Source organism: Zosterops lateralis (assembly GCF_965231275.1).
Source record: "Zosterops lateralis genome assembly, chromosome: 4".
In the NCBI taxonomy this organism is placed as follows: Eukaryota; Metazoa; Chordata; class Aves; order Passeriformes; family Zosteropidae; genus Zosterops; species Zosterops lateralis.
In genome coordinates this window covers 33,032,552-33,051,761 of record NC_139765.1, presented here as the reverse complement: position 1 = coordinate 33,051,761, position 19,210 = coordinate 33,032,552, and the positions used below count along the sequence as shown (strand labels likewise).

General features: G+C 35.0%; 1 protein-coding gene across 1 annotated transcript in view; it reads right to left on the bottom strand.

Moving 5' to 3' along the window:
* Nucleotides 1-464: 464 nt before the first annotated feature.
* SLC6A15 (solute carrier family 6 member 15) overlaps nt 465-19,210 on the bottom strand; it is a 36,761-nt gene continuing 18,015 nt past the window's right edge. The window contains exons 3-12 of the mRNA XM_083860473.1: nt 17,681-17,838; nt 17,085-17,211; nt 14,999-15,180; nt 13,620-13,730; nt 9,955-10,196; nt 9,656-9,848; nt 8,438-8,630; nt 5,901-6,060; nt 3,112-3,274; nt 465-1,716 (exon numbers count right to left, since the gene is read on the bottom strand). Of these exons, the coding sequence (XP_083716599.1) occupies nt 1,345-1,716; nt 3,112-3,274; nt 5,901-6,060; nt 8,438-8,630; nt 9,656-9,848; nt 9,955-10,196; nt 13,620-13,730; nt 14,999-15,180; nt 17,085-17,211; nt 17,681-17,838 (1,901 nt within the window). The 3' untranslated portion in view covers nt 465-1,344. The remainder of the gene's footprint in view (nt 1,717-3,111; nt 3,275-5,900; nt 6,061-8,437; nt 8,631-9,655; nt 9,849-9,954; nt 10,197-13,619; nt 13,731-14,998; nt 15,181-17,084; nt 17,212-17,680; nt 17,839-19,210) is intronic.

Genomic DNA, 19,210 nt, shown 5'->3' with positions numbered 1-19,210 from the left:
TATTTACCTCAAATAAATTACTCTGGTTCTTTGATGCTGGGACAATGTGAGCAGGTTCTGCCCTTTGCTTATTAGAGGTAGAAAAGTCAGAATTTATGCCTAATTTTAAAATACTTTAAGGTAAGGAGTAGATCATGTACCAGCTTCCAGAGTATCCTGCCTGTTCACAATGCTACATCACCTCCTGTATTGAGAGTAAATGGCCCTGTCCAATAGTTTAAGGTGACTGATTTTTTGTTTTCAAGTTCTTTTAGCATCTCTATTAATCTAGTAAATGTCTTTCAGGTAGTTCAGATGAGGAAAAAGGAGGGTGTGTTATACTAAGTGTATTAGGATATCACAGAGAAATACTTTATCAATCTCTTTATTCAGAGGTTAAAATGTAATGCCATACAGTTCTTAACAATTACTGACTGAAAAAAATTATCTGCATAAAACAGAAGCAAAACTGAAGGAGACTAATTTAAAAAGCCATCTTGCTCCAACTTTTGAAACAATTACATACAGAATAATATACATATTTACATTACAAGTATATTATATAAATATAATATATATGTAATCTTGTAACCACAATAAATATCAAGGTCTTTTTTAGGCACACAGCATAGAAAAAATGCAGAATCTGCACAATCCTTAAGATTCTTGGAGTGACTCACTCTAACATTGTTTTCACACTGAAAAAGCAAATATTTTACACAAAATATACAGCCACAGTTTATGCAGTCCCCAGTGAACAGGGAATCTTTGATCGCTTTCCTATAAGTCTACTCCTTGATTTTCTAATACTATTGCTCTATACAGCTATTACATAAGAAAATAGTTTGCAGGTTCATTTTTTACTCAGCTAATAGCCTAAGTAATTATCAGTGCTAATAAAGTAAGTACAGCATATCTACATAAGGTATATACAGGTGTTTACACAAACACAGGTTTGGTGAACTACTATGGAGCTCACCATTAATACTTGGGAGTTAACCTGAAATTGAGCAGAAAAGAAATGGATTTTCAATGATATAATCTCAGAAATACTTTATCATTTGAGCAAGACCTGGGCTTCAGAAATAGAAAGCTTTAAATTTAGAAATTAATTAAAAAATTAAATTCTTGGCTATGCTGGCAGATGTAGGCTGCCATTGAATTTGAATGTTTTCTTCAGTGCAAATAAAAACTCAGAGAATCAATCCAAAGGGAGTTTTCTCAACCAGCACATACAGTCATGACATATTACAGACTGTCACTATGGAGCACCTGAGATCACACCCTAGTAAGTGACGCTGACCACTTCTCAAGGCAAGGCCGTGATCAGTGAGAGAAGAAACAAACAGAACTTTTTTCCTGTGGTTACAAATCAGACTCTGGCATGTCAGGCATGTCTGCCATCAGGTAGCCGATACCGTAACGTCCATTTGGAGCCGTGTCCAGGGTTGGCGATCCAGTCTGTTTCCGATATATGTTTTTGCCGAAATTTGGAGATGGCACTTCACTTGGACTCTTCCCATGAATCAGACTTGTATTATCTCCCTCCAGATTAACAGGTTCCTTTATTATCCGCCCTCTTTTGTAGGATACAGATGCCAAACTACCAGAACTGTCATCAATAAGGTTGCAACGGCGTACCATGAAGACTATCGGTACTGGCAGTATGGCCAACACCATCAAAGATATACAAACAATCATTCCCCATGTTGGATAGCTGTGGAACTCTTCCATAGCCTGAGAAATACAACAGAAAAACTATTAATCATCCTTACCAGAAAAATAACAAAAACCTGCAGTCCTCACTGAGGTCTATAGTTTTCAAGCACATACTCCACTGCACTCACAGTGTGGGCACCACTACAGATCTCAAATTTGAAGAGTCATGGAGATGTAGGATTGCTATCTTTCAGCCAATGGAGCAGGACTAAAACACTGTTGAACAGTTTCTGAGAGCACTTCAGCAACACACAAATCAAGATTTTCACTTTAGGCTGTTACATTTCTCTGTAGTTGTTCCCTGATGCTTTAAAGCGTGTGCAGAACAGACAAATGTGCAAATGTATCTGTAACTACCCCTGTAAAACTGTTCTGTAGGCTGACAGCTGGTCTAGACAGGAACCATCTGAGTTATGGCACTTTGCATAAACTTCAGGTAAACTATAATGCTGGGGCACTGACTACACCCCACACCTGTATTAAATCCATGCATCAATGGCCAACAGGCTCCACTTGCCTAATTTTGGACGTGGAAAGGAATGGCATGTTTGGTATTCTATGGTATTTCTCCTTCTAATTTTTGAGGACAAGAATTAAATGTAACAAGAGCATTCTTCTTAGAATCATGCAGTTGTCTGGATAGAGGCAGGAATACTATCTACCTATAGTAAAGCCAGCCTCTTGTGTTTATCCTTTACCTGTCTTTGCTGTGACTTCCCCCCACCCCTGGCCAATTTGGAAAAGTTGTTAGATTAATTTCTCTGACATTTTCCCTCTCTCCATTTTGCATTAAAAACCTGTAGAAAGAGCTGAGGGCTCATGAGCCTACAACTACCCAAAGTCTTCAGTTACCTTGACTGAACCTCTTTTTGAAGTCAAAGCTCAGAACTGTTTTGCCACTTATCCTCACAAGTTCTTATCAGAGACACGTTCTAATACAGCTGCAACCCACACTGTGATATGTGTTCCCAAAGGGAAAAAAATATGACATGGTTAAATCTCAATATTTAATTCCCCATAAAAAACTTGATGTAATATCTGAAATGATTTATGAAGTCATCACCTGTTTTCTGCAGTAAAATAAGACTTAATGAATGTGAACAACCTCTCCCATCATTAAAAATTTCGACATACATTACAAAATAAAAGTCACCTAGAACATAAAAGTTTGTGTCAGTTATATTTTAAAGTAGAACTACTCTACAATTTAAAAAAATGTTGGGTTTACATCACAGTTACTTGAAATAAAAGCAACCATGTCATTATTTAAACTGATTAGGAATTTCTAATCGTAACTTATTTGTCTGTTCATGTGTTTCTCAAATGCTTCAGGTACAATCACTATGATGATGACAGTATCATATATACATACAAACCCTACATCATATACACATATACATCCTATATACATACCGTATCTTCAATCCAAGCATTGTAACCAGGAGGACTTAATCCCATTTGGACAATGCTAGCTACCAGCAAACATAACAATACAAATGGTGAAACATACTTCCACATGTAGTAATAATACTGGCTTGGAGAAAACCCCAGCATATCTTTCAGGTCCTCCATAAATCTGTGAAAAGATCAAAATGTTATTGTTAGTGTAGACACTGAGATTTTGAGCACTATAATTGATACATAGCACCTAACCTGAGGGAATCAACAGACTGGAAAAAAAACATATTTAGAAAAAGTTGTAGTTTAAATTACTTGATGGGCTGAAAAATAGAGCTTATACTATTAGTTCAGACCAGATGAACAAAAGGAATCCCTGCATACTGCAGTGACTTAGTAAGCTGCTTTCTGGACTGTGCTGGAAGATGTTTAAACTCACTTTTCTTTTATAAGATTCTTTTTTATATTTTCTTGTATTGTCTACTAGGTTGTTTATCAGCACATCTAACAGATTGTGCAATACTAGTTTTGAACCCACACATGTGCTGCAGTCTAAAAAACTAACTTACGCATAAGCTATGGTTTGCATCATATAAGCTGCTGAAACAAAATTTTGCCAAGCTATAAAACTGCCTCCTTTTGTCCTCAAAATTATAAGTTAAGACATGAACTCCTATTTCTGTACTCATGATGGAGTACATGGTTCCAGAGCCAGTAGAAACAGAGAATGCTTTTAGAAATAATTCTTTTGGAGTGTGCACAAGCAATGATTGTTTTAACTCCCTTGAGTTCCTACTCCCTTTTGAAATGTGAATCTCTTATAGAAGACAGCTCTTACAGAAGGATGTTTTCCAAGCAGTTACACATGTGAAGCTTCTGTCATGTAAACTCCCAGAAAAAAAATTTACCTCCTCAGCTTAAGGCATTCTATTGTTGGTTTACACTGAAATAAAACACATTATTAAAAGGAAGCTGAATTTACAAATCGATTGTGCCCTCTACAGATAGCCTTCTCTTTATGAGATCTCCAGTTCTTCTTCCAGTTGAACATGAATCTGGTATCTTTCTTTTCAAGTCTTCCATTGTCTCCATCCTACTTTTCCTCTTCCTAAAGTCTGCTTTAGCTCAAGCTCCTTATAGCACTGATGCCAGCATGGGAGATTTTCCTTCTTGGCTACAGAGATTCATGGGTTGTCTCTGTTCTGGAGCACCCTTTGGATGCTATGCTTTGGTTTTCTACCATCTGATCAAAGATTTTATGCCTAATAAAACATTTATATGGCATTTCATCTACAAGGAACCCATGGTACTATGCCCAATGGCAACCTGAGGCTGTTGATACTGAGTGTTTTTGCAAACTGAATTGTTAGGTTCCTGAAGGATATTCTGAAGAAACATACATCAGAATAAATACTAGGAATACTCCAGAGGGAACATTTGGGTGGTCATTACAAACAAGAAACTTGGCTGTTAACTTTTCACTGTATCCTGTCAGAACCCCTCCTGAAAACATGGACTGCCTGCATTGTGAGTCATAAGCAAAATATTACCATATTTTAACTATGCCTAAACATCAACTTCCTCACAGGTAAGGTGCTGACTTTTGGCATGGCTACCTCTACTCACAAGGGAGCTTGGACATTACCTATCTTATAACTAAGTCATCTGTTTCATCTTTTGGTTGCATGTGTAAAATAATCTACATGGTGCTTTTATATCTAAATCATCAATTAGAGGATTATACATGTGGTCCAAGTTGGAATTCTCCCTTAATGAGCAAGCAGACCAAGTACTACATGCATACACCAGAAACAAGGTCTGGAAACCATAAAGTTAAATTTTCTTCTTATATTTTTGTTTCATTGTAACGAAGGATTGGCTGATTACTCAGATCAAACAAGTGAAAAGTCAAATGAAACCCTGCCTATTCTTTGTCACACTTTTTCTTCATGCAAAGTAATTATAAACTTTCAATTTTTTTTTATTTTAATTACTTCAACATGTTAATACGGCATGCTGTGTTTGACCTGCACATGGCACAAGTTATTTTTGATACAAACTCTGCCATTCCTTAAGTGTGGCACATACTGATCTTACTCACTGAACACATTCTGCTGATTTTGGATATAAAAGGAATAAAGAAAATAAAGAAAAAAAAAAAAAAAAGAAAAAAAGGAAGAGGGATTTATAGTCATTCCTCTTCACCTATCCCCAACAGGTCACATTACTGTTGTCAACTGTGCTGCTTCCAAGTAAGCTTTGAGCCTGTTTTTGCTATCATCTCCTCTCTCACAACTAAAACAAAGAAAAATTAATTACTATAAACACCTCAAACTAAATTTAGTTCATAAATTGAAACTTCTTCTTTTTACTGTCATTAGAATTTGCTTTGTTTCTTTCTCAAGCTGCCTGGAATACTGCATTGAAATACTCATCCTCATCTGTTGCTTAGACCATGGTTATTTTTGAAATCTTTCTCTTGATGTCGTTGTTGATACAAATTCCCTATACTCTCCTATCCAGCCTCCTTTCCAAATCTCTAATTTTGTCTCTTTTACTGCATTCTCCTCTTTTGGACCTCTTGCAATCATTCTTTGGGTTTCAGTACACTGTTCTGATGTAGTCTATCTTGCTCCAAACTTGTTCCTAATAAAAGACCAGATTCTTGACCAGATTGACCTGCTTTCTAATTATTTGTATTTCTGTGTATATTGCAAATGCTTCATACAATATAATTAAAATAGCAATAATTATTGTAAAGGATGGTGTTGATATGGACAGCAAGATACATTTCCTTCACTTACTTGTCTATTCCATAAATTCGGATGACTGCAATATTCTCCAAAATGACCACGATAAGCAGGGGCAGAGTAGCTGAGTAGTCATCAAACATTGTCACAAAATAATTTCCAGAGCGCTGCACAAAGATCAGGCCAATAAAAAATGCTACCAAGCAGCAGATGACTGGAATAAAGGACAGAAATGTGAGTATAACTACAACAAAGAGTGACTAGACAAAGAGTGACTAACACATTATTTCACAAAAGTAAAGTCGATAACCTTTTACTGTTTAGGGGTTCTCAATTTTAAGAATATTAGTAATCCTACCTCTATCCTATAAAACGGAGAAGTTATAAAATTAGAATTACTAGAATCACCATACCACAGCAGTCCTGATTAAGCAGCAGAGATTAATCAAGTGACTGTTTCTCACTAAATGTAATGCAAATGGCAAGCCTAAAATCAACCAGTAGGCAAAACATCATATATCATGTTAATTGGACACCACCTCACTTTTTGGAATTCAGAAGTGAAAAGAACTTAAAAGTGAAAATATGGGGAAAACATTACATAAAAAGTTTCTATGATTCTAAAAAATACAAAGGCTCAACAGACTTCCCTTAAAAGATGGATCATGGCATAAAGTTCTGTTAGAACCTGTCTAAATGTATTTGTACGTTAAGCAACACTTCTGTCCCTTCTTTAGGGACAACCCAAAATATATTTCTAGAAAGGCTGATACTGCATAATGGATCTAAATATCATTTTTCTTCAACCAAATTTGTCAGTAACGGGACTTAATACTTAAGTAAGTCAAATTTCAATAAATCGTGAAATCAGTTGCAGGCTGAGCATCAGTAAGACTGATTCTTACAGTTTAAGTGTTCTTTTTTTTTTTTTTTCTTACAGAGAATTTAGGCTAAGGATACATCTAAGTAGTCCAAAAATAGATTAAATTAATCTGGGTCAAAATATAAAATATATTTACAGAATACACTCATTGCATGAATCTGAGACAATGAATTATTATTGATTATGGTACTGAAAGTAAGACAATGACAATGTTTCAAATACTGTGGTAGAAGTCTAATCACTTTCTTGAACCTTGTAGGAACTATCATTGTAATGACTTTCTGAACTTTCCACCACTCAGCATGAGGCACATTGTTGAATGTAAAACAAATTTAAGCATTTGAGTTGGTTTGCCTGAACTCTTAAAACTTGCAAATGTGCTAACAATTCTGTTAAAGTTGAAAGTTTTTGTCTTGTAAGCACACAATCTATTGCAGCCATAATCCTTCTTAAGTGCCACATGAAAAATAATCCAGATACTTCATTTTTTTCAGTCAAGAAACAAGACAAGTCGTACTCTTTTGAGTACAGCTGAGTTTAGCTAAAATCACACATGCACACCACTTTAAAAAGTTACAAGAGAAAGGCAGTTCTTGAATTTTTTTTTTTGGTCAAACAGGGTAACAAGGAGTAACTGTAAAATGCTTCATTACTCCAGTGCAATGACTACATATCATGGTATTTACACACATACTTAGGAAGAACAGCTAATTTCTAATCGTTGCACTGGTTATTCAGCAAGAAGTTAGGACCTAATTAAAAACCAAACAGACCAAAAAGTGCTCAATATCTTAGGACTTCTGAAGAATCAATTGATTTATCTTTTTTAAGATTTTGGTTTTATCTATCAAAAGTAACTTATTATCTCAGCAAAGTAAGGAAAGCAATTGGGAAAAAAGCAGTGCTCTGCTGCATCAGAGGTTAACTCTTATAAAATGTAGTATTATTTCTCTGATAGTTTATTATTTTCTTCATAGAGTTAGATAATGTTAAATCATCTTTTCTTAAAATTTATTTTCTACCCCACCTTTTACAGGCATTGATATGAAATCTGAATTGGTGTACTCACATCCCTTTGCAGCTGTCCTGAAGGTTTTCAAGACAGCTGAAAAAACTTTCACACCTTTGCTGGTCTTTTATAAAAGAGAAATCCCTACAAGTGAAAACTACGTGAACATGCTACACCTCAAATAACTTTGGGCATTCAAGTAATAAAAAACCCAAACAAAACAACCAGACATCTTGTTTAAGATTTTTATAAACATCTAACAGTGAAAAAATATGGTTCTCTAGAGAGTAACTGTACTGATTTTAGCATAATAAAAATTTCATCATAAATTAAGATTTCATCTGGCCCACTCAGCATAACTGGTAGTAATTTGCAATGTTTTTTCATTCTTTCCTTTTTCTTTGTTTCTTCAATTTGTGACACAGTCTGGAACGGAAAGTATTCTGAAAGAGCCCGAAAGGACGGACCATACAGAACTTGTAACAGAAATTAAATTAAGATTTAAGTTTTAGGGTTTTTATGCTACTGTAACATTCAAGAAAAGGTTTTATTGGCAGATATTAATGTGCTTGTGCATGGTCTGGAATATAGTGATTTACTGCTCTGTAAAATGCTCTGTAAACTTTTATGTCAAAAAAAAAAGAATAAAAAAAATTTAGTTTACTGCTCTATGGTGAAAAGAAAGTTTGTGTAACTCACCAGTAAGAATTTCTTTCCTGACCTTGAAGGTATCAACAATGGGTGTGATAATGCCTTCAATGGTTCCAAACATACTTCCAAGTCCCAAATTTACTAACATGAGAAAGAACATGACTGACCAGAAGGGAGAAGCAGGGAAGTGGGTCATTGCTTCTGTAAATGCAATAAAAGCTAAACCAGTTCCTTGAACTGCCTGTCAGAGAGGAAAAAAAAAAATTATATCATTATTTATGAATCTATTTCTTTTTTTCGGCACTGTGACAGCCTGACAAGTCTGACTTCATGTCCCTACAGTGTCAGTGATTACATCTTGGAGGTAGAGTGGGAAGTTGCTATCTAATATGCAATTTTCCCAATTAATACTATTTATTGAAACATGAGAATTTTTAAGTTGATTGGCATTAACACAATTCTTTCATAGAATCATAGATTACTTGGTTTGAAGGTGTCACATGGATCATCTGGTCCAAACTTTCTTGGCAAAAGCAGTCTAAACAAGATGGCCCAGCACCCTTTCCAGCTGAATCTCAGAAGTGTCCAGTGGTGTGGAAACCACCAGTTCCACTGAGAGATTAGTCCAATGGCTGATTGCACTCGTTATGAAGAATTTTCATCTTGTGTCCAATCAGAACTTCTTTCTCTCTTTCACTGAGAATCTTGCCTGACAGCTACTATAAAGGTCTACTACCAAATATACTATGTTTTCACCAGTAAGCATATAAAGGATTTAACTTCTATACTTTTGTTTCAAATTTAAACAGCGGCCATAGTATAGAAACTTCAAAAGTCTAAGTCCCCAATTTTATATTTTATCTTCAGATGCTGGTGCAACTATACAGAAGTCAGTGTTTAAATCTGCAATTGCCTCTCTAAAGCTAGAAAGCTGTAATTTCTGTTACAGATTTGGCTTACTGTAAGATTTCAAAACAGGATAATACTCATTAAACAACTACCTAATAGATAGTAAAATCTTATCGCCTCCTGAGAAGAACGATATAATGAACAAAATATATTATAAATCACTGAAGTCTATATTAACTCATCAGAACCAGAAGTCCTCAAGTGAGCTAGAATGCAACCATGTTTTCATCCAAGTCTTTATAGGTGCACAGCTCACAGGTACACTGTACTGATACTCTGTAGTTACACTTCACAGCTTATTTCAGTCTTACATATATTCATTTGTTCATAATCTCTGTATTCAGGACTTAATCTCACCTTGTCAAGTTCATCTTCGATTTGACAAGACTTCAGACCAAGAGAATCAAATTGTTCTTCTTTGACTTTCTGTATAATGTCATAAACTAAATTGTAATCTTCTGCTGTAATGCTTGAGAAATTGATATGATGTGGGATCATGTCTTGGCTGAGATTGCCCATTTTCAAAAGTTTTAAAATCTTCTCTGAATTTCTGTAAAACACAATAGAACAGAGAGAAAAAACTCAGTGGTCTGTGTTAGCTCATAAATGAAATAAACCGTAAAATAAAAATTAAAAAAATAAATGGATGTTCATACTGGATGACACATTTTTCATTTATGATATTGGCTTTGAAGCCCAGAACTGCAAACACCACCAAAGTTGCCAGCACAGAAGTGAAAAAATTGATGAAGGACACCAGTACAGCATCAAAATGGCAGTTGTTGTCTCTCTTGTTGTAGCTTGAAAAGGCAATGACTCCACCAAATCCAAGCCCTAAGGCAAAGAACACCTGAGTAGCAGCTTCTCTCCAGACCTTGGGCTCCAGCATTATTTCAAGCTGTTTGAAATTAGATATAATATATGTCAGCTATAAAATGCATTTCTATTATATGAAAAAACAACAGAATAAACCCTACATCATAAAATGCTAATACTCCACTACAACTGTATTTTCATTATGACAAAATGAAAGCTGAATGTAACCCCTGAAGACCCCATAAGCAAACTTATGGGCCAGAATTTCTATTTATTCTATATTATCTAAACAACGAAGAGAAACATGCTATACAGTATGTTCCCAACAACGAGACACTACTGGAGCTATGTAACTTAAATAGCAGCTGGTTGTACTGAGAATTGAGAACACTTTTTTTTTTACACAATTAGCTGTCTTTTATTTACAGTATATGTACTGACTTCTGTTAGACTTAAGATGTATTTTAGATTGATCAACCCTCTTAATAAATGCAATGAGTATGATTAAAGTTGCTTTGTTGTTACTGTTCAAATGCACAAAAAAAAAAAAAGGATGAACACAAGATACACATGCTTATATGGAATTCTATTACATGCAAATAAGTAAAGCAAAACAAAATATATGAAATGAATGCTTGCCTCCACAAGCTGTAGAGTGCATGAGTCAAGTCTCTTAAGTCAGATGCCTTGAACTTAACCCTATGTTAAATGGGTCATGTACTTCAGGGGCAGCTAAGCGTTTTATCAAAAAATTTAGCAGTATTGCTCACTCAGATCAACTGCATTGCTCCTTCCAAAAAAACAACTTTGTTACAAAGTTATGAGTCACCATCTGTCTACCCCAAATTTTTCTAGATACTGAATCATAAAAAAAAAGTAAAGAAGCACATGTCAAATTTAAACATCAGATTTGTTCAAGGTGATTCAGGGCTTCCATTAATACAAGTATCTTTTATTTTCTTTAAGCCTTAGGTTTATTCATAGAAGTAGAACTAAAAAGTATCAGCAGAGATGTCAGCATTATTAGACTGACTGTCTTACTCTCAGGAGAAATAAATCTGCTATTGTTACATTTTGAATAAAATGTCAGTTTCCCATGGAGATATATTTATTACAGATAGGCAGCAGAAAGCTTATTTATTCACTCATATACAGCTGAAATACAATATAATTGGGAAAAGGTGTTTATGACAATAAACATATTCCCGATTTATGGTTCAGATTATAATTACAATGCACAAGTGGCTATTGCACATAGTTCTAACTCTGTATTACTCTGTTGTGCAGAGCTTTCCCACCAGAGGGAGCGCAAGGAACGTTCCTAACTGCACCAAACCTGTAACTGGTTGAAATATCAAAACACTTCTCACTTCCTATAATATATCCTTTGGTACCATCAAAAGCAGTGTGTTTTCAGATACACATAGCCCAAACTTTCAAAATAGACTCCAGATTGATTTGCTATTAGGTAGTGTATGTGAAATTTTGGAGTTTCTGTACTTCACCTTCATATAATCCTGCAGTTTAACTGCAGTAGTTGATTTAAGTGGGCTATTCACATACCTTTCTTTAGGTTTTCCATTAAGTTTCTTATCTAGAATTTCTGCTTTGTTTAACAGCCATGTCAAACAGAGAAATTCTCCCCTTCTGCATTAGTCTTGCACACTCACCCTGCAGCAGTATGTGCCAGTCCTCTCCTGTGCTGGCGTAACTCATGGGAATATGCTGCTCAAAATGTGGTCATTTGCTCAGCAAATGGGGCCAACAAGATGCTTCTGCCTTCCTTCTCACAACTATCTACCTGGATAATTTTCAATTTTCAATAATGCTACATTGGTTTAGCACTCCTTTTTATCACCTGGATGCCCAAATAAAGTGTTAGCACAGTGGAGTGAATGAAACAACAGGTGGGAGAGTCTGAATTTCTTCAGGTAGTCTCATATGAACCTACAGTCCAAATTAGTGCTCAAGTCCAAAAAATTATGATGGAAATATTTTGTAAGGTTTATATTCATATATAATACATGGGACATGCAGGCCTCCTAACTTCAAATTTAAACCACAACTTAAATTTTGATACAGAACTGGAAACCGTCAGAATAAATCAGAAACCAGTTTTTCTTTTGATATCACTTATGAACAGTTGAAACAATTGTATAATTAAGTATAACATAACTGTAAAGTAAGCACTGGCTGCAACTTATTTTAAGTCTAACTCGTGAAGTAGTGAATACTGAGAGGTGTTGGTATCCAAGGGGAGTTTCTATGTTTATTTTCCCTCAGTATCTAGTGGTACTTCTTCAGCCGAAGAAAGTATTAACACTGTGGTTGAGAAACCAAATTATATCTTACAGAGGTCTGTACTCCACCTCCACTTTAGATTTTCTCTCATTAGTAGCATTCCATTTCTCTGTTCCTCAGGTTTCCCTAATTTGCCTGAGCAGCCTTCAAGTTCCTGCACAAGCATGACTCTCTGAAGTGGTGACAGTGAGTGAAATGGAACATGACTGCATCAATTTGACAGCTGACAAAGGTCATGTTTATAGGATGACAGTTCTCCAGACTCAAAACACCTGGAATCAAAACAACTGACAACACCCTGTCATCTGGCATTAGCCACTATGTGCATTGATTTTGATTATCTTATTATTAAGCTTTCATTTTTGAAATAATACTCCTGTTCTTCTCAACTGTATTGTGAAGTGGACTTGTTGGAAAGCCCATTTCACAATACAATATGAAGCCCAGAATGACACATTCGTGAGTAGGGCTCTGAGTATTGAAACATGCTGTTCCTATAGTATAGATGTAGCTGCAAGCATTTGAGATAGGTGTGGGTAGAATTTAGATCTTCAAGCTAAACACCTCCACAGTGAGACAATCTAAAGCTGTGTAAGACACATTTCTGGCAAAAATATTGGCAGTAAAAAATATATGCTTAGAACTGCTGCTATCTTGGCATGTCATAAGAAAATTGATAGGGAAAGCTGAGTGGCAAGTACTAAAACTACTTTATTATTAAATGCAGGTCTCCTGTACTTTGGGCTACTATGTAAACAGCTTTATTTTTTTTTTTTTTCTAAAAAGGAGGAAAAGCAATGCTCCTTTTCAAAAGGGACAAGTTAATTATGTATACCATGATAGTTCAAAGTAAGGCACTGACAACCCAGAACCAGACATCTCAACATCAGAAAATGGCAAACTTCTCTTCTCAGTGTTTAGAGCTCTCTAAACTTCCTGAATCTTGTAAATTGCACTCTCAGTTGTTTAGCTTTGTAGAGGTGTGTAACCTCACCTAAGAGAGGCAATTCTATAGACCCTTGGAACACCTAGAGCCTTTGGACTTGGTATTGTGCCACTGAGATAAACAAAAATTTTGCAATTTAAGCAAACAGAAATACAGCCAAATGTTCAATGAGAACAATAAGCTTAAATGAGAGCGTTCATAAATGGTCAAATTGCCAAAGAAACTTTAATACCCTGCAAAGAGCAATTAAGTACATACCTTAGGGGTGAACATGTGACGAATTCCATCCACTGACCCATTAAGGAGCAGTCCTCTGATCAGAAAGCATAAAAGTACCACATATGGAAAAAGGGAACTAAAATACATGATCTGAAATACAAGAAGGTAAGAAAAAAATGTAATGTGACATTTAACATGGACTTTCTTTTCAATAGGTTCATTCACTACACAGTATCCTCTGGATATATTCTTTGGATTATATCCTTTGTATATAATCATATGCTCTAAGAAATATGCAGAACATCTCTCATTCCCCTTGTCTCTGCAGAAGAAAGCAAAATCACATGAATGTAAAAGAAATTAAATTCTATACTATACAAAAGCAATATAACTGCCTGATGTCATTGTCACTAACTGATAAAGAGCCACTGGACTTCTAGGGAAATTCAGCATTAACTCAATGAGATTAAAAATAAGACAGAAGTAAACTGTTCCAGAAATGCTTCTCTTTACAAAAGCACTTTGACTGGGGATGGCAAAGGCATACAGTGTGAAGAGAAACTAAGTTTGTCTTCAGAAGGAAAGGAGAAAAGAATCAATAGAAAATATATTAATAACCAATGGATTCAATCACTAAGTAATGCTTACTGTCAAAACAACAAAAAATAGTTATCAAATCTGATCTTTCATTACCCATCACTTAAAAAAAAAAATTCTGTAAAGTCTAGTAAAATTATTTGTTAGTTAAACTTGCTACTTATTTCTTTAACTGAAATGCCCAAGGAGGTCACAGAAATTGCCATGTCAGTGCCAAACTTTTTAAAAGCAAAGAATTTTGCTATTGGGACAAATTATTTTTCCTCTGAAAATCCCACTGAGAACAACAGATCTAGCAAATCTTTCACCAGCAAATCCAGCTGGCTGCATGCAAATGAAAGAAGACAAGGTAACAGTGCTCAGATGCAAAGCGTTGGTAAGTCATTTATCAAAAGAAACAATCCAGAATCCTGGAAAGCAGCTGTGTTAATGCCAGAAGCCTGCATATGTGAATCCACTGCAGTCATATGGCGAATACACGTGGAAACTTATCTCCTCAGACACTCAAAACACAAAGACTTATGCTGCACAATAAAGCTGAGGTACAGTTACATGCAACTATTATGCTGATGAGAAGCAAAATGATTCTTCTTCAGATCTCAATTCCCATTAAATTACTACCATTTCCAATAAAATTGACAGGAGTTTAATGCTTAACTGCTTATATTCTTCTACTTGAGATTATACAAACGCAGGGGTGAGTCAAAGCACTTAACCTGCTCCTACAGATTTCATGAGATCAAACAGAGGGTTTGGTGAACAGAAATGTTCTGAAATGCTTCAAAATAAAACAATGTCGTGCAGGTGAACAGTATACTCACTTTGCCTGAAGACTGAATGCCTTTAATCATGGCTAAGCATACCATGACCCAGGCAGCCAGCAAGCAGATAGTCATCTTCCAATTTAAACCCCCACTCTCTGACAGAGAGCTGGAAATATTCAGTGCTTCTCTGTACCAGTAATAAGTGGTTGCAGAACTTTTTTCACACTCTGGCTCCACAACTGTCAAAGAAATGTTAGCAAGTAAAGAATGGGTTCAGGAGAGAGATTTCATAACAGTGTTTTACCATTTCTCAGTATTTCTAACTGTGCCATCATCATCTATTAAGAAACTAAACTCATAAAACAGCCTTAACACATTGTCTAAAAGAAAAACTGACTGCCATCAGTGAAAGCCTTTGGGCATATCTTTTAAAACATCCTTTTGGGATAACATACTCATCTGCATTATGGTTAATCCTACTCCAAGGTAGAATTTATTTCTCACTTCAGAACTAAATAGTACACAGGTTTAGAAGAAGACATACATTCCATTTATCACACATAAAATTATATTATCTGCATAAGATACTATGAATTACATAATATGAAAAACTATCTCTCTGCAAAGAACACAAATTTGAAGACATATGGGAAAAAAATCATTGATTGCCTCTGCTTTGATACGACACACAAATAAACAGGGACCTAAATGCCTTTATAAACAATAAAATAATAACATAATGATATCAAGTGATGAGAAAAGGAAATAAATGGTTCCTACACAGATATATTTAATGCCAGTTGCTATGTATATTCTGGAAGTGATTCCTTGGATCATACTGTAATTCTGCTACAGTCATGTTACCAAACAGCTTAAGAAACTGTATCTACATATAAATACAAAGATTTCTTCAGAGAAAATATTTACTAAAGTTCTTTATAAATTATTTATACCTGACAATCAACCATATATGTAAGCATGTCCTGAGTCAAGATAATTAACAAAAAAAGGGGAAAATACACTATTTTAAAGAAACCTAACACAGATGACAGATCTTCATTGAAATAATCTATTAAAAATGGTAAGATGTTATCAAACATAATAGTTTTCTTTTTTTAAGCTTAGTTCAGATGGCCTCTGCTCAAGTTAGGCTGGCACACTGTATCTTAATATTTAGGAAGGATAAGAGTACATGAACAACCAGTGCTGCTCAATTAATGGACAGTAGCTTGTGGAATACAGTCAGTTTGACTGTGTGTCCACATTCACAATTCACACTATTTCTGTGTAATAACTGAAGCAAGTAACTCTGGAAAAGACACTACAGAAAGGTACAACTTTTCAAACATCCCTGGCTGTTCTTTATTCAAGTGATATTCAAAAGATAATTAAAGAAAATTTAGGATCTGAAATAAAAGGAAACAAAAACAAGAAATAATTCATATTTCAATAGCAGTAATAATAAAAAATGTGTACTGTTACAAGATAACCAAACCCAAGGGATAAGGAACCTTTCATGCTGTTATAGAATATGTCCACAAGAGATTATCTCATTACAGCAAAAATCAAAGGACTGCTTATCTCATTTCTATTAATTTACAAAGAAAACAGTGCTCTTATCACTTGCATTTCATTGATACTTACAGCTTTCCATTTTCTCCTTTGTTAGTCAACCAACAACTTTTTGCTAGGAAGTATCCTACTAGTTGAAATGTAAAAATATCCTTCTTTCTTTTTGTTTTTCACCAAGTAAGCAGTATCAACATCAGAAAAAAAGAAATAAGATTTTTTTTCTGCAACACACTAAATAGCATACTCCTAATTTCAGTGCTCTTTAACATACAGTTGGCTTTAACATTGCTCTTTAACATACAGTGATGCTTCTTTTCAAATACAGTGTATGTGTCTTAGATTAACCTTTTGTTGTATTTTTTCAAGTATTATAATGTGACATCTTACTAAGACAGAAAACCACTCTTGCATGCAGCACTTCTGCACACAAATACCTTCTTGAATTGTAGTTTTTCTCTTTTTTGTTTAAAAATATATATTTATATATTTTATATATATATATCTATATATTTTATATATATATTTATATATTTCATATGATTTTAAGAACCTTATGTTAACATAGACTTACAGGTATGAGAGGCATTTTTAACTAAAGGACATTGGTCCCACGGTAAAGGATGCTGAAAAGACTGGGAAAAGTAAAATAGGCTCCATCCAATAATGACATTGTAGTACAGGGCCACAAAGAAGCATACCTAGTAAAAAGGAAAAAAAAAACAACCAACCAAAAAGTTACATTTATGATGTAAATAAAAATTCCCTGCTGAATTTCTGTACATCAGTCAATGAACCTAAGTTTAATTTAACTAAATCAGAAGAAAAAGGGAATGACTTGTCCCATTAAAGTACCTGATATTTTCTAAATTTTCACTTTTCTCCATGTTTATCATGTTACTCCTATACTTTTACAGGTATTTTTCCTCCAGAAGACTACTCTGCTCCACAGTTCCTAATTTCAAAAGAATCACAAAATACAAGTTGACTGATATAACAGACACATATATACCAACAGCTTTAATGGATCAATTCAAGTTCAAAGATCTTTGAAAACACTGTGAACTGACCTTGATGCCCAGCTATAAATCAATTGCCTTTCACTGCACCTAAACAGGAAGTCTAAATCATAACATCTGAATGCAAATGATACAATGTTAAAAAACTTACTACACAGCTTGCAAATCCAATTCCTCCAAGTTTGGGGCTGATGTAATTCCAAACACCAATACTCCCCCGACGGATCCTCTGCCCGACAGCAAGCTCCAAGAAAAAGAGTGGAATCCCTATTATCAGTAGCAAGATTAAGTACGGCACAAGATAGGCACCTATGAGGGGAACAAAGTGTAAAAGTATAAATCACAGTAAATGGAAGAAGAGTCAGAACTTGACAGAACAAATGTGAAAATTTCTAATAGCTTCAAATTTTAATTAGTGTCCTTCACTGATCACATGCTTTTTTGATCACATGCAAGAATAATTTTAGCTGAAACTTGGTCATAAGTCTTGTAAGATATCAACAAACCAAAGACACCTGATTTATAAAGCACTGTAACATGTTTGAGGTAAGCCTTACTGCAAGTGAGATATTACTGAAATGAGTTACTTGTTTGAAATTTTGGACATTCAAACTTCTTAGAAATACAGAATCAGTGGAGCTGAATCAACATTTCTTAAAAAAACCTTACAGCTTGACTTGCAACAGAGCAGCAAGTCTGAATATAAAGGATATATAGAAAACATTCTGTACACAACATCCTAAGTGAGGTTCAATTATAAGAAATTTCAGAAGATACCTCTGAATTTCTCAGATGCTCAAAAAGGGGACTTCATACTATACATAATAATGATGCTACCCAGTTAAGCAAGAAAACTTTATCAGCCTGCTGCTACAAGGCTCCAGACAGAAAATAGAAATCTGAGGTGGAAGTGAAATGGAGTATTGTAGATCTGAATCTTGCAGTACTCACCAACTCTCTTCTTCAAGTCATATTTGAAAATGCAACTGTAACTTCACCTTTACATAAAAACATATATAAAAAACAATTCTTCTTTTTAAGGTCTTATTCCCCGGAACTGATCATACACAATTCTAACTTGAGGATGCATCTCCATTTTTTTCAGGAAGTCTGATTGCAAGGAAATATATCCATACACTAAGAGCACTGACAAGTTCTAAGCCTAACTTCCTCCTTGGTGTTGTGGACTATTTAGTACCAGAGCTAAGAAAACATGCAGGCATCAGCAATAAACACGTGGCACCTGATTTTGTGTAGCTCTTACACTGCAATATAGACCACTGTGCTGGACAACTAATCAAAGGCCTAAGAACTTCTTTTTGAAACTATTATAAGGCTAAGAAAAAACATTTGAGAGATGCAGACTGCAGCGTGTTGAAGCTAGCTACAAAGCAAAGATCTAAAGACCTCAGAAGCTTAGACTCAGAGCTGCTAACTTGTATAATCAATGTCTTCATCCTGTGATGAAAGAGAAGCTGAGAGAAGTTCAGAAACCAATTTGGCATTTATCCTCAACTCCAGCTAAGTCCTATATCAAGTCCTCTCATTCAGGGTCAACTTTCTAGGACTTTTTTAGGAATCTACCAAAATGCACTGGCATTTTTATATCCTTAGTGGGCAATTTATCTCAGAGAATACAGTTTATGTTAGAAAAGCTGAACCTTCCTAGGCTGTGCAGGAG